This window comes from Lethenteron reissneri, chromosome 68, assembly GCF_015708825.2.
Source record: "Lethenteron reissneri isolate LAM-NWPU_2019-01 chromosome 68, ASM1570882v1, whole genome shotgun sequence".
NCBI lineage: Eukaryota > Metazoa > Chordata > Hyperoartia > Petromyzontiformes > Petromyzontidae > Lethenteron > Lethenteron reissneri.
The window spans coordinates 7,329,962-7,343,761 of record NC_083846.1 but is presented as its reverse complement, the minus strand read 5'-3'; the positions used below and the strand labels follow the sequence as shown (position 1 = coordinate 7,343,761).

The window sequence follows — 13,800 nt, the reverse complement described above, 5'->3', positions numbered from 1 at the left end:
CGCATAGACAAATTTGCGGGATGACGTCTTTGGCAGGTCGCAGGTTAAGATGTTAAACAGGATCCGAGCCAGTACTGATAAGCCGTCGTTGACATCTTTGTACGGCTTATGTTACCGGAAAGGTGTAGATGGAAGTTTCGTTTTATGAACATCGTGTTCAACAGATTCAGTGTAGAACGGCACTTTATGATGAACGCTGCCTTGAGTGGGAGCTTCATTGTCTCCAGACGGTGTCTTCGGCAGTTTGTACACGTTGGTCACTGGCACCTGGCCTATTCTGATAGTGATGGCTGATGTTTCATTGGTGATGACTTCTTCTGTCACCTCAGTCTATAAGGCCTTGCTTTGATTTAAGTGACGAGGCTGTATTTCGGATGGTCGATGGCGGAAATTATGTCATATTAATTACATTTATAGTTCGCTAGTAAGTTACCTTCAGAGTGGGTTTCCTAGAGCGCAACAACATTTATGTTCTCTTGATGTAAACAGTTGGCGAGCACCTCACATTCTTATTCTTTGGGTCTTTCGGTAAAGTCACGTAGATTAGTTGTTATTTTCTTTGAACCAATCTACGTAACTTTTCCGAATGACCCAAAGAAGATAAATTCCTGCAGTCACGAAAGCTTTAAGTCAAGAGCACCTCACACTTTGCACATGAGAGGCCTTCCACATTTAGTTGATACACTCGTAATCCACGTCCCACTCTTCTTTGGCTGATCTTTTGGCCTTTAAAATGACCTTTTTATCATGGCAATGACAATGATAGTGATGGTGTAGCGACGGTGATGACCGAAACGTCAGGACATCGTGCCGGCCATCCAGAAGACAACTGCTGCACGGCACCAGCGCGGAAGCCTCGGTTCACTGAGACATCACCTCCCTTCGCACCCCCATCCTCCCCGGTTCAGGCTGGGCATACGATGCGATGCGCTGGAGGAGGGGGAGAGCCACCTCTACCCGGCGTTCCTCCGCTCCCAGCACCGCTGCTTCCTGCAGAAGGAGCCGCTGCTCTTCAGCTGCGCTGGGGCCGCGTGGGGCAGGGTCTGCCCCTGCCGCGATTTCCTGAAGGGGCAGCTGGCGCTGTGCCACGATTGCCTCTGATGCCTCTCCCTCACACCCTCCCCCGGTTTTTCCCCGACTCCACAAACAGAGCCATGCCGAGCCAGGCTGGAGGTGCCAGCACCAGCGGCGGCAGCAGCGCTAGCAGTGTGTCGTTACTGCTCGCTTGCAGTCCAGCCCGGTTAGGCAAAGTCCCCAGTGAAAAAGAACCCACCGCTACCGTGCTGGCCCCACGGTGGCTCGCCTCGGATATGCCAGTGGGAAATGTGGCCTGAAAGACTCAACTGCCACAGTCTGTTTTTCCTATAACTCCGCGTGTTGTTGTTTTCATTTAGCCATTTGGGATGTAACGCGATGATGAATGTAGTTAGGGAATAAGCAGGTATTAACGGCTGCCTCGGCGTAGCATGATCGCACACAAGGCATTGCTTGGCCTGTGTATGGATTTCCCGTGTTATCGCAGACTGCTTTACCCCCCTATATTATATATTTATTATTTATTATAAAGCGATTTTTCCATAATGCGGTGTTCTTCAGGAACGACGCAACTACTACCGCATTATAGGAGAATAGACTATTTTAAAACACTTGTTTATTTATGTATTTTACCAGATATGGCCCACTCAGCCTATGTAGTTCTTTTTCAGAAGTGACCTGGCTATCAAAAATAGCTCAACGAAGTGGCTTATCATGTGGACATTTATAGCAAATACTATAAACGCACGTTTCTAATTGTAGAGTGGAAAACCGGAGAACCTGGAGAAAAATCCACGCAACCATGAGGAAAACATGTACATTTAAAATATACAACAGGCATCAGGGTCGGGATCGAACCCACGACCTCCTGTATACCTGGCGAGGTAGTTAACATCTCCTAGGTACCGTGGCGAGATGTTAACCGTCGTCCCCTACACCTTTCGCTGAACGTTCACTGGGTGGCTGGCAGGCCCGAGCAGGTGGCACCATGGACCCGTTGCTGGACCTACACTGGGATATGTGGTGTGTCGCGTGGCGCTGACATTTTTGCTGGTGGTGGACCCAGACAGCTGGTGTGAAGCCAGTGCTGGCCCACCGCGCTCTTCCCACTCCCTGCTCTCCTGTTGGCTCTGGAGATGCTGCTGCTGATGATGCTGCTACTACTGGTCAGGGAAACTGCCATGAAATCAGATTTTATTGTATTTCTTTTTAAGGAGTAGTAGGGCTTTAATCTTGATTTTGTGACTGCAGGCATCCAAGCTTTCGTGACTGCAGGCATCCATATTCTTAGGTTCTTTCGGTAAAGTCACGTAGGTAGATCGCAACACAAGCAATCGTCATCAGGTGAGACAATTACAGCCGGAAAACTGCTGCAGCAGACGAGAGAGCTGCCGGTCTGAGCTGGGAGCAACCCAAGGCTAAGTGGGCGGGGCTAGAGATGGAAGAGAGAGGGAGGCGGGGCAGCAAGATCGCGACGGCGGGAGAGCTCGCCAGGGGGCAGAGGTCGCAAACGGGTTTTGATTCCTTACTCGTACCCGGCCGCACCAGGGTCGCAAACGGGTACCCTACCCGATACACAGCCGGGTACGGGTAGCCGGGTATCGGGTACGGTACGGGTACCCGATTGCGACCTCTGCCAGGGGGAGAGAGAGGGGGGGGGGGGCAGATCAAGATCAGCGGCGGCGGGAGAGCTCTCCCGCCGCCGCTGATCTTGCTCTGCCCCCCCCCCTCTCTCTTCCATCTCTAGCCCCGCCCACTTACCCTTGGGTTGTATTGTTAACAGGACCCTGCGGGGTGGGCTGGTAGGAACGAATAACCAAAGAATATAAACATAATGTATTATTACACTTGTTTAGCCAGGAAAGCCCCACTGAGTCAAAGGTTTTTGTAGGGTCCTGCCAAGTGTTTGCAGTAGGGGGCGATGTTGCTACACCTAATCGGACGATACGAAGGGAGAGATTGAGGCCTAGTTCTAGGCTTTAGGCCTAGCTGTAGGCTTTAGGGCGCTGTGAGTTAATTTTTTATTTAAATGTTTTAATGATTTATGTAAAAGCTTTAAATTTAAATGTTTCTATTTAAAAACATGAGGGAATGTAACATTGTTAAACATTAACTCCCTTTCACACACGCGGGGGTACGATACGAAGGGAGAGTTTCAGGCCTAGTTCTAGGCTTTAGGCCTAGCTGTAGGCTTTAGGGCGCTGTGAGTTTTTTTTTATTTCAAAGTTTTAATTAAAAGCTATCTCAGGGAATTATAAGGGAATGTTACACGTGTTTAGCCAGGAAAGCCTCATAATTTAAATGTTTTAATTAAAAGCTATCTGAGGGAATTATAAGGGAATGTTACACTTGTTTAGCCAGGAAAGCGTCACTGAGTCTAAAGGTTTTTGTAGGGTCATGCCAAGTGTTTGCAGTAGGGGGCGATGTTGCTACACGGACGGACGGACAAAATAATCTATTGGTGGCTGGTCCACTTCGTTCCTACCAGTATAACCTCTCGGTCACGGCAGCTCTCTGGCCTGCTGCAGCAGTTTTCCTGCTGTAATTGTCTCACCTGATGACGATTGCTTGTGTTGCGATCGAAACGTCGTGATCTGTTCATTTCTACCTACGTGACTTTACCGAAAGAACCGAAGAGTATAGTAGGGCTTTGGCGACACAATATTATCCATAAGCGGTTTTTTGGAGGGGGGGTTCGATGTCATAAATATAAATGTGTTAACCTGCCACCACCCGACACAGCCAATGAATAAGGTTGTCACAGGGCTCCTGGGAGATTTGAGAGGCGGATTCTTCTCTCCCCTCACACATCGCTACCTGCCCCCGACATATACCCGACTATAATCACCCAGGAATGTCTGTCCTTAACGCTCGTGACATCACTCTACATTGACCAGCCCCCGTCATTAATATTCACGAGTAGGTGACATCTTCCAAATGGACACCCCCCATTATTATTACCTGAGATGAGGCAAGAATGTATGTGTGCAACACTCGTGACGTCACTCCGTCGACCAGCCCCCCTCATTAATAATCATCAACAGGTTACGTCCTCCACATGGACCCCCCCCCCCGCATTAATAATCATGAGCAGGTGACATCACTCCACATGGGGGGCTGAGGGATGCCTCCTCCCCCCTCGGCGTCCCTCACGACAAAGGCAGAACCCTCACGTCACGCGATCTCCGTAACGCTAGTGAGACATCAAAGTAAAAAGGACGTCATGATGAACAAGGGATTATATCCTTTAAATGAAATGGGTCTGTGTCACCGCGCCCTTACAAATCGCACACGCATTGATGCAGTGAATATCACGTAGCGCTCTGCTTTTCGCTTGCAAGTTTCAGATTTACTGCAATACACCCGTCCTTGGACGGGCAAAAGGCGAGTTGTAATAATTATTGCGAGCCAGGGCATTATTTATGGAACCTTTTTGCCAGTGTGACGATAAGACTTGGAGGCACTTCTTGACGAGCACCATCGGGATTAACACAACCATCGGGTTGCGATCGAAACGTCGATGTTTTTTGCTATTTTTGTAAAAAAAATTGTTATTTTTGTAAAATTCCTGCAGTCACGAAAGCTTTACGTGAAGAGATAAAACGACGTTTCGGTTGGGTCCACCTTCTTCCGAAAGACCCTTCCCGTTCCGGAAGACTCTTCCCGTTCCGGAAGGAACACGCATGTCCAGTAGGGGCAGGCCACGGAACGTTACGACAACAAACACAATACACAAACACAATAGGAGCGCAAAGTATAGAAAAGGTAACAAATGCAGTATATACAAATACAACTTCACTGTGTTTCATCTTACCTGGAAAAGCGCCACTGAGCTATTAACGGAGTTCTATTTTCACGAGCGTGCTGGCACACAAGTCCTAGTTCCATAGCTGTCAACCCATGCGGTTTACCCCGCATTCTTGTATAGGGAAATTGAGTTTTCAGGTCCATACAGCGTACGCCTTGGGTTTCTTGTATTTAACAATGGGGTTAATGAATTAGCTAAGTATAATGCAGATTTGCCAATTAGGGGCCGTCCATAAATGACGTCACGCGATTTTGGACGATGTTTTACCCCTCCCCCCTCGTCACACGGCGTCACAAAAAGTCAGACCCCCCCCCCTCAAATATGACGTCACAAAGCTCTGCCCCCCCCCCCCAAATAAAACATGCTACAAATCGCTTTAAACTATTGTCATTGTAGTGCGTATTTAATGTGGGGTGAGTAGGAGGGTAGGGGTAAGGGGGTAGGGGTGAGTAGGTGGTTAGGGGTGAGTAGGGAGGTAGGGGTGAGTAGAGGGGTAGGGGTGAGTAGGGGTGAGTAGGGTGGTAGGGGTGAGTAGGGGGGTAGGGGTGAGTAGGGGGGTGGGGGTGAGTAGGAGGGTAGGGGTGAGTAGGGGGGTAGGGGTGAGTAGGGGGGTGGGGGTGGGTAGGGGTGAGTAGGGGGGTGGGGGTGAGTAAGGGGTAGGGGTGAGTAGGGGGGTAGGGGTGAGTAGGAGGGTAGGGGTGAGTAGGAGGGTAGGGGTAAGGGGGTAGGGGTGAGTAGGAGGGTAGGGGTAAGGGGGTAGGGGTGAGTAGGTGGTTAGGGGTGAGTAGGGAGGTAGGGGTGAGTAGAGGGGTAGGGGTGAGTAGGGGGGTAGGGGTGAGTAGGGGGGTAGGGGGGTAGCGGTGAGTAGGGGGGTAGGGGTGAGTAGGGGGGTAGGGGTGAGTAGGAGGGTAGGGGTGAGTAGGTGGTTAGGGGTGAGTAGGGAGGTAGGGGTGAGTAGGGGGATAGGGGTGAGTATGGGGGTAGGGGTGAGTAGGTGGTTAGGGGTGAGTAGGGAGGTAGGGGTGAATAGGGGGGTGGGGGTGAGTAGGGGGGTAGGGGTGAGTAGGGGGGTGGGGGTGAGTAAGGGGGTAGGGGTGAGTAAGGGGGTAGGGGTGAGTAGGGGGTGGGGGTGAGTAGGGGGGTGGGGGTGAGTAGGGGGGTGGGGGTGAGTAGGGGGGTGGGGGTGAGTATGGGGGTAGGGGTGAGTAGGAGGGTAGGGGTGAGTAGGTGGTTAGGGGTGAGTAGGGAGGTAGGGGTGAGTAGGGGGATGGGGGTGAGTAAGGGGGTAGGGGTGAGTAGGGGGATGGGGGTGAGTAAGGGTGTAGGGGTGAGTAGGGGGATGGGGGTGAGTAGGAGGGTAGGGGTGAGTAGGGGGTAGGGGTGAGTAGGGGGGTTAGGGGTTTGTAGGTGGGGATGGGGTTAGGGGGTGGGGGACGTCATCACACAGCGACGCGGTTCTGTGCGGGTGGACGCTGGAGAGAGGCGAGGCGGGAAAGAGAGGAGAGTGAGGCGGGAGATTGGGGAGCGTGAGGGAGAGTGAAGGGGGAGTGAAGGGAGAGTGAGGGGAGAGTGAGGGGGAGTGAAGGGAGAGAGCGAGGGGAGAGTAAAGGGGGAGAGTGAGGGGGGAGTGAGGGGAGAGACAGGAAGCGTGGAGGTTGTGCGGAGAAGGCTGAGAGGGGGCTGATTTAGAGTGAGTGGTGAGTTGGTGGTGAGTGAGTGAGTGGTGAGTTATTGGTGAGTTGGTGGCGAGTGGTGAGTTGGTGGTGAGTGAGTGGTGAGTGAGTGTGTGGTGAGTTATTGGTGAGTTGGTGGCGAGTGGTGAGTGTGTGGTGAGTTGGTGGTGAGTTGGTGGTGAGTGAGTGAGTGGTGAGTTGGTGGTGAGTGAGTGGTGAGTGAGTGAGTGGTTAGTTTGTGGTGAGTGTGTGGTGAGTTGGTGGTGAGTGAGTGGTGAGTGAGTGGTGAGTTGGTGGCGAGTGAGTGGTGAGTTGGTGGTGAGTGAGTTGGTGGTGAGTTGGTGGTGAGTGGTGAGTTGGTGAGTGAGTTGGTGGTGAGTTGGTGGTGAGTGGGTGAGTTGGTGGTGAGTGTGTGGTGAGTGTGTGGTGAGTTGGTGGTGAGTGAGTGGTGAGTTGGTGGTGAATTGGTGGTGAGTGGTGAGTTGGTGGTGAGTGTGTGGTGAGTGAGTGGTGAGTTGGTGGTGAGTTGGTGGTGAGTGGTGAGTTGGTGGTGAGTTGGTGGTGAGTGTGAGTTGGTGGTGAGTGTGTGGTGAGTGTGTGGTGAGTTGGTGGTGAGTGAGTGGTGAGTTGGTGGTTAGTTGGTGGCGAGTGAGTGGTGAGTTGGTGGTGAGTTGGTGGTGAGTGGTGAGTTGGTGGTGAGTGCCATGGGCCGCAAGGTGACGCTGGCGAGCTGTGCGCTCTCGCAATGGGCGCTCGACTTCCAGGGCAACACGGAGCGCGTGCTCACCAGTGAGACTCCTCACCACTCCTCACCAATCACTCACCACTCACTCATCACTCCCTCACTCACCACTCACTCCTCACCACTCACTCCTCACCACCCACTCCTCACCACTCACTCCTCACCACCCACTCTTCACCACTCACTCACCACTCACTCCTCACCACCCACTCCTCACCACCCACTCCTCACCACTCACTCCTCACCTCTCCTCACCACTCACTCACCACTCACTCCTCACCACTCCTCACCACTCACTCACCACTCACTCCTCACCACTCACTCCTCACCAATCACTCGTCACCACTCACCACGCCCTTCTCATCACTCACTCACCAATCACTCTTCACCACCCACTCCTCACCACTCACCACTCCCTCCTCACCACTCACTCCTCACCACTCACCAATCACTCCTCACCAATCACTCCTCACCACTCCTTACGACTCCTCACAAAACACCACAGTGGCTTGGAGATGTTAACTACCTCGCTTGATGTACAGGAGGTCGTGGGTTCGAGGCCACTGGTTCTTTACGTTCTGTCAACGTAGATGCCACTGGTTCTTCACGTTCTGTCAACGTAGATACCACTGGTTCTTCATGTTCTGTAGACGCAGATTCCACTGGTTCTTCACGTTCTGTAGATGTAGATGCCACTGGTTCTTCACGTTCTGTAGATGTAGATGCCACTGGTTCTTCACGTTCTGTAGATGCCACTGGTTCTTCACGTTCTGTAGATGCAGATGCCACTGGTTCTTCACGTTCTGTAGATGCAGATGCCACTGGTTCTTCACGTTCTGTAGATGTAGATGCCACTGGTTCTTCACGTTCTGTAGATGCAGATGCCACTGGTTCTTCACGTTCTGTAGATGTAGATGCCACTGGTTCTTCACGTTCTGTCAACATAGATGCAACTGGTTCTTCACGTTCTGTCAACGTAGATGCCACTGGTTCTTCACGTTCTGTAGATGCAGATGCCACTGGTTCTTTACGTTCTGTCAACGTAGATGCCACTGGTTCTTCACGTTCTGTAGATGTAGATGCCACTGGTTATTCACGTTCTGTCAACGTAGATGCCACTGGTTCTTCACGTTCTGTAGATGCAGATGCCACTGGTTCTTCACGTTCTGTAGATGTAGATGCCACTGGTTCTTCACGTTCTGTCAACGTAGATGCCACTGGTTCTTCACGTTCTGTAGATGCAGATGCCACTGGTTCTTCACGTTCTGTAGATGCAGATGCCACTGGTTCTTCACGTTCTGTAGATGCAGATGCCACTGGTTCTTCACGTTCTGTCAACGTAGATGCCACTGGTTCTTCACGTTCTGTAGATGCAGATGCCACTGGTTCTTCACGTTCTGTAGATGCAGATGCCACTGGTTCTTCACGTTCTGTAGATGCAGATGCCACTGGTTCTTCACGTTCTGTAGATGCAGATGCCACTGGTTCTTCACGTTCTGTCAACGTAGATGCCACTGGTTTTTCACGTTCTGTAGATGCAGATGCCACTGGTTCTTCACATTCTGTAGATGCAGATGCCACTGGTTCTTCACGTTCTGTCAACGTAGATGCCGCTGGTGCTTCATGTTCTGCAGATGTAGATGCCACTGGTGCTTCATGTTCTGCAGATGTAGATGCCACTGGTTCTTCATGTTCTGCAGATGTAGATGCCACTGGTTCTTCACGTTCTGCAGATGTAGATGCCACCACCGCCATCTATTGTGCGGCGGTTGAACTTACGACGCTAGGTCCGAACAGGCCACTGGACATACGTACCAGGTTTGTTCGTAACTCTGAAAGTTCGTAAGTCGAATGTTCATAAGAAGAGAAGTTCCTGTACTACTGCTGCACCTTGGGCAGCATCGCTACAGAACTTTGTGTTATTTCGATAATAGTGCCCGCGTAACAAAAATAAGTGTGAACTAATCTAATGCGCTATTTCAAAATCACGTGACGTAAAACGCGGGGTGACTGTTTACTCAAATTGTGAATTGCACGCAGCAAACACACACACACAGCCTCCTCCTGCTGTAAAACCTGGCCAAGAGCCTCCAGAATGCTCGTAATAATACTGGTAACATTCCAACATATCCCCAACCCTCCAACTCTGCCTTGCCGTTGTCCGCAAAGCTGATCGGCCAGGCTTCTGCAAAACATGGTGCCGTGTTGTGTCTCTGTATATGTCTGTGCGTGTCCACGTGTCTGTGCGTGTCCACGTGTCTGTGTGTGCCTGTGTGTGTGAGTCTCGCTATGGGAGGAGGAAACCCCCATGGCAGAACAGCGGGAGACCATACAGACTCAACACTCCACTCACGCTCACTCACAAACTCAATCACACTCTCCAGAACATGGGGAGGATACACAAACCCCACGCAGAGAAAGCAACCCGAGTTTGATTCCTGCTAACGGCCACCGACACCAGTGACGATTACCTGAACCGGTCATGGGCCTCCCCAAGGTCGACTAGGCCTCATATGAGTACCTGGTGAGATGTGTCAACATCCCCACTGGGGAAACAAAGGCGGCCGGGCGTGGTGTTGGCCACCCACCCCCTCGTGTGCCGCGTTGGCCTTCATAGGTGCTCGATGACAGCACTTGCCCCAACAGTCTGTTCAGAATATACGGGGGATCTTTGTCTTTTTAACACGTAGACTTTCGCGACCAATATCCGTAATGCAGGTGTTTTGGGTTAGATCGTGTAAATATGAATGTGTCGTTGCACTCACCACCGCCCGACACAGCCAACTAGTAAGGTTTGTCACGTAAATAGAACATGGCAATTCGTTACTAGTGTAGTGACATGGGAGGGGAGGGGCTGCTAGGGGGGCTCTGGGACCCTGGGCAGCCCAGGCGCTTGGGCCCCTTGACGCCGGGCGCTGGGTTCCCAGGCGGCCCAGACACTTAAGCCCCTTGGCGCCAGGCGTTGGCTTCCCGGGCGGCCCAGGCGCTTAAGCCCCTTGGCGTCACCAACGGGGGGGGGGCTGTGTGTGCTCTGTGGGATATCTGGGGGCGCACACGGCCCCACCCCTCGTTAGGGACTAGGCATAAAAGGGGAGCTCCCTGGACGATCAGGGCCAGTTGTAGCTCAAGACCCAAGACCAGCCATCTGAGGACCCTGGGACGCTGTGAGGGCCAGTGGTGGGACTCTGGAACTCCCGGCTCTACGTCCTTGTGAGGGCGAATTTCAGAGCGTAGCCAGAGTAGTGTATCTAGGCTGTGTACCTAGGCTGTGTACCTAGGCTGTAACAGAGTAGTTGGACTATTGGACTGTTGGAGTGTTGGATTGTAATAAAGAAGTTACCTCTACAAGTGTCTCCGGAACCCGTTACATTTGGAGTCAGAAGTGGCCATGGAGACAAGAAGTAAGCCACGTACCTTCAGTCCTGACTGGCGATGTCGAGGAGCAAGCAGCGATGGGGCAGCCAACGCCGGCCGACAACGCCGCCGCGCCGACGGCGACGCCGCACCGCCAGCCGACAGCGACGCCGCACCGCCGGCCGACAACAACGCCGCACCGCCGGCCCGACAGCGACGCTGCACCGCCGACCGACAACGACGCCGCACCGCCGGCTGAGCAGCTGTCTGCTCCGCCGACCGTCCCCTCTCCAGCGTCGGGAGCAGGATGGAGGAGGCGCTGTTTCGCCTCACACAGCTGCTCTGCGTCACCGCCTCCCTCCTGGGCGAGATGCGGCGCTCACATGCGATGGCGGGAGGGGGGGAAGAGGCGCAGCGCTCGCCCGAGCCCGCCACCGCCATTCCCGCCACCGGCATTCCCGCCACAAATGTGGGGGATGCTTCCGGGTGTGTCGTCACTTCCGCCGGGGGAGCAATGACCGCTGGGAGCAACGTCACTTCCGGGCCCAGCGTGGTCCAACCAAACAACGCCGCATCATCAGCGCTGCGACCTTCACCGCCGGACGACAGCTGGCTTCAACCTAGCATACCGCGTCATCAGCGCTGCGACCGGACAGTGAGGGCGCCATTCTTACTGTAACCGGCGCCGGGGCCGGCACATCGATCGACACGCTGGTCGTCGCCTTTGCTCTGGCCAAAGGTTGGAGGTCGGGAGACCAGGCCCCTGACACTTTGTCCATTTATGCGCTCCGGATTAATGATTTTTGTTGACATTTTCTTCGTTGTCGTCGGGGAGTCGTGATTGTTGTTGGGTAAACTGTGTGGAGCTTCGCTCGTGAGTGTTGTCAATGTGTGTGCGAAACTTTGCTTAATGATTGTTAACAATGTATAGTTTGTATGCAGCTTTGTTCGTGATTGTTAATGTATAGCTTGTGCTGTCATTGTTAACGATGTATAGAATCATCTTCTTGGTTCTTTCAGGTAAAGTCTACGTGACTTTACCGAAAGAACCAAGAAGATGAATCCCTGCAGTCACGAAAGCTTTAAATCGAGATGTATAGACTGTACGGGGCATTTATCTTGAGATGGTGACATGCTGCCAGGGATTTGGAATTGTCGTGCTGGCTCTCAAATATCTTGTGGTGCAGATCCTGACCAGGATGGCCCAGTGGGTGTCGCGTGTCTAACACGAGAGTTTTGGTCCCGTCATGCTATGGCTGACGGCTTGACCTGACAGCCCGGAGATTGAAACACTCCGTGGCATATCTAGCCTAGTGGGCTGTGCGCTCACATGGCTCGGACAGTGTGGTCCCGTCATGCAATGGCTGACGGCTTGACCTGACGGCCCGGAGGTTGAGACCCTCCGTGGTGCGTCTGGAGCTGTAGGCTCGCCCTGACGGCCCGGAGATTGAAACACTCCGAGGCGCGTTGAAACAGTGGGCTGGAGATTCGTAGTGTTCAGGTGTAGTTGTCCCGTTACGTTGGGACTGTATCCCTCAGTTGTTAGGGTGCATGTTGTGCAGTGAGTGAACGATGGGTCGTCTCAGCTCGGTCGGTACAGCTATATGCTGCGATGCGAGTCTTGGAGAGAGACTGGGTCTCAGCTCGGTCGGTACAGCTATATGCTGCGATGCGAGTCTTGGAGAGAGACTGGGTTGAAGTCCCCCCCGATATGGCCGACGCGTGCTACTGATTGTGACGCCGCGTCGGAAAGGCGGTGGGGTGGTTACACATAAATTCCCCCCTCCCGATATGGCCGACGTGCGCGGTTTTAGGATGGAGACGCCACGTCGAAAAGGCGGTGGGGTGGTAACATGGAAATTCCCCCCCCGATATGGCTGACGCGTGCTACTGGTTGTGACGCCGCGTCGGAAAGGCGGTGGGGTGGTAACATGGAAATTCCCCCCCCCGATATGGCCGACGCTTGCTACTGGTTGTGACGCCACGTCGGAAAGGCGGTGGGGTGGTAACATGGAAATTCCACCCCGATATGGCCGACGCGTGCTACTGGTTGTGACGCCGCGTCGGAAAGGTGGTGGGGTGGTAACACGGAAATTGCCCCCCGATATGGCCGACATGCGCGGTTTTCGGATGGAGACGCCACGTTGGAAAGGCGGGGGGTGCTAACGGTTGACATGTATATTCTTAGGTTTTTTCGGTAAAGTCACGTAGGTAAAACATTAAAATTAATAAAAGTAAAATAAAATTAAATAAAAATAAAAATCACGACGTATCGAAGGCAACACAAGCTTCCGTCTTCAGGTGGAACCGTCACAGCCACGACAGGTGTATCAAGTAAATGAGAGATTACAAGAGCTACCACTTCGTAAAGCGATGGGTATTACCTTGTTATCTCGGCATCTCTTGAGGAAGGCCAGCGTCTCGAGAAGCTGTGACTTCTTGTCTCGTTGTCTGTTAAAAACTCTAACAGATAGGTGGAATTCCTCCCCGTAGAGGGCATTAATTCTAGATTTGAAGCTTTCGTGACTGCAAGGATTCATATTCTTAGGTTTTTTCGGTAAAGTCACGTAGGTAAAACATTAAAATTAATAAAAGTAAAATAAAAATAAAAATCACGACGTTTAGGAGGCAACACAAGCTTCCGTCTTCAGGTGGAACCGTCACAGGCCACGACAGCTATATCAAGTAAATGAGAGATTACAAGAGCTACCACTCCGTAAAGCGATGGGTATTACCTTGTTATCTCGGCATCTCTTGAGGAAGGCCAGCGTCTCGAGAAGCTGTGACTTCTTGTCTCGTTGTCTGTTAAAAACTCTAACAGATAGGTGGAATTCCTCCCCGTAGAAGGCATTAATTCTAGATTTGAAGCTTTCGTGACTGCAAGGATTCATATTCTTAGGTTTTTTCGGTAAAGTCACGTAGGTAAAACATTAAAATTAATAAAAGTAAAATAAAAATAAAAATCACGACGTTTCGGAGGCAACACAAGCTTCCGTCTTCAGGTAAAACCGTCACAGCCACGACAGCTGTATCAAGTAAATGAGAGATTACAAGAGCTCCCACTTCGTAAAGCGATGGGTATTACCTTGTTATCTCGGCATCTCTTGAGGAAGGCCAGCGTCTCGAGAAGCTGTGACTTCTTGTCTCGTTGTCTGTTAAAAACTCTAACAGATAGGTGGAATTCCTCC

The 13,800-nt window shown here is 52.1% G+C and overlaps 1 protein-coding gene and 1 pseudogene across 6 annotated transcripts in view; both read left to right on the top strand.

The window, feature by feature from the left end:
• LOC133360327 (alpha-1,6-mannosylglycoprotein 6-beta-N-acetylglucosaminyltransferase B-like) overlaps positions 1–2,664 on the top strand; it is a 49,433-nt pseudogene extending 46,769 nt beyond the window's left edge.
• A 3,791-nt stretch (positions 2,665–6,455) lies between these two features.
• The window catches only part of NADSYN1 (NAD synthetase 1), an 80,765-nt gene continuing 73,420 nt past the window's right edge, over positions 6,456–13,800 (top strand). For 4 of the 6 annotated variants that reach the window (XR_009757245.1, XR_009757244.1, XR_009757243.1 and 1 more), the window contains exon 1: positions 6,458–7,305. Coding sequence is in view for 2 of the 6 variants with exons in the window: in XM_061578909.1 (XP_061434893.1) it covers positions 7,221–7,305 (85 nt within the window). In the remaining 4 variants the exon portion in view is untranslated. Of the gene's footprint in view, positions 7,306–13,800 lie in introns of all 6 variants that reach the window. The other 2 variants (XM_061578910.1, XR_009757246.1) reach the window with 2 other exon arrangements.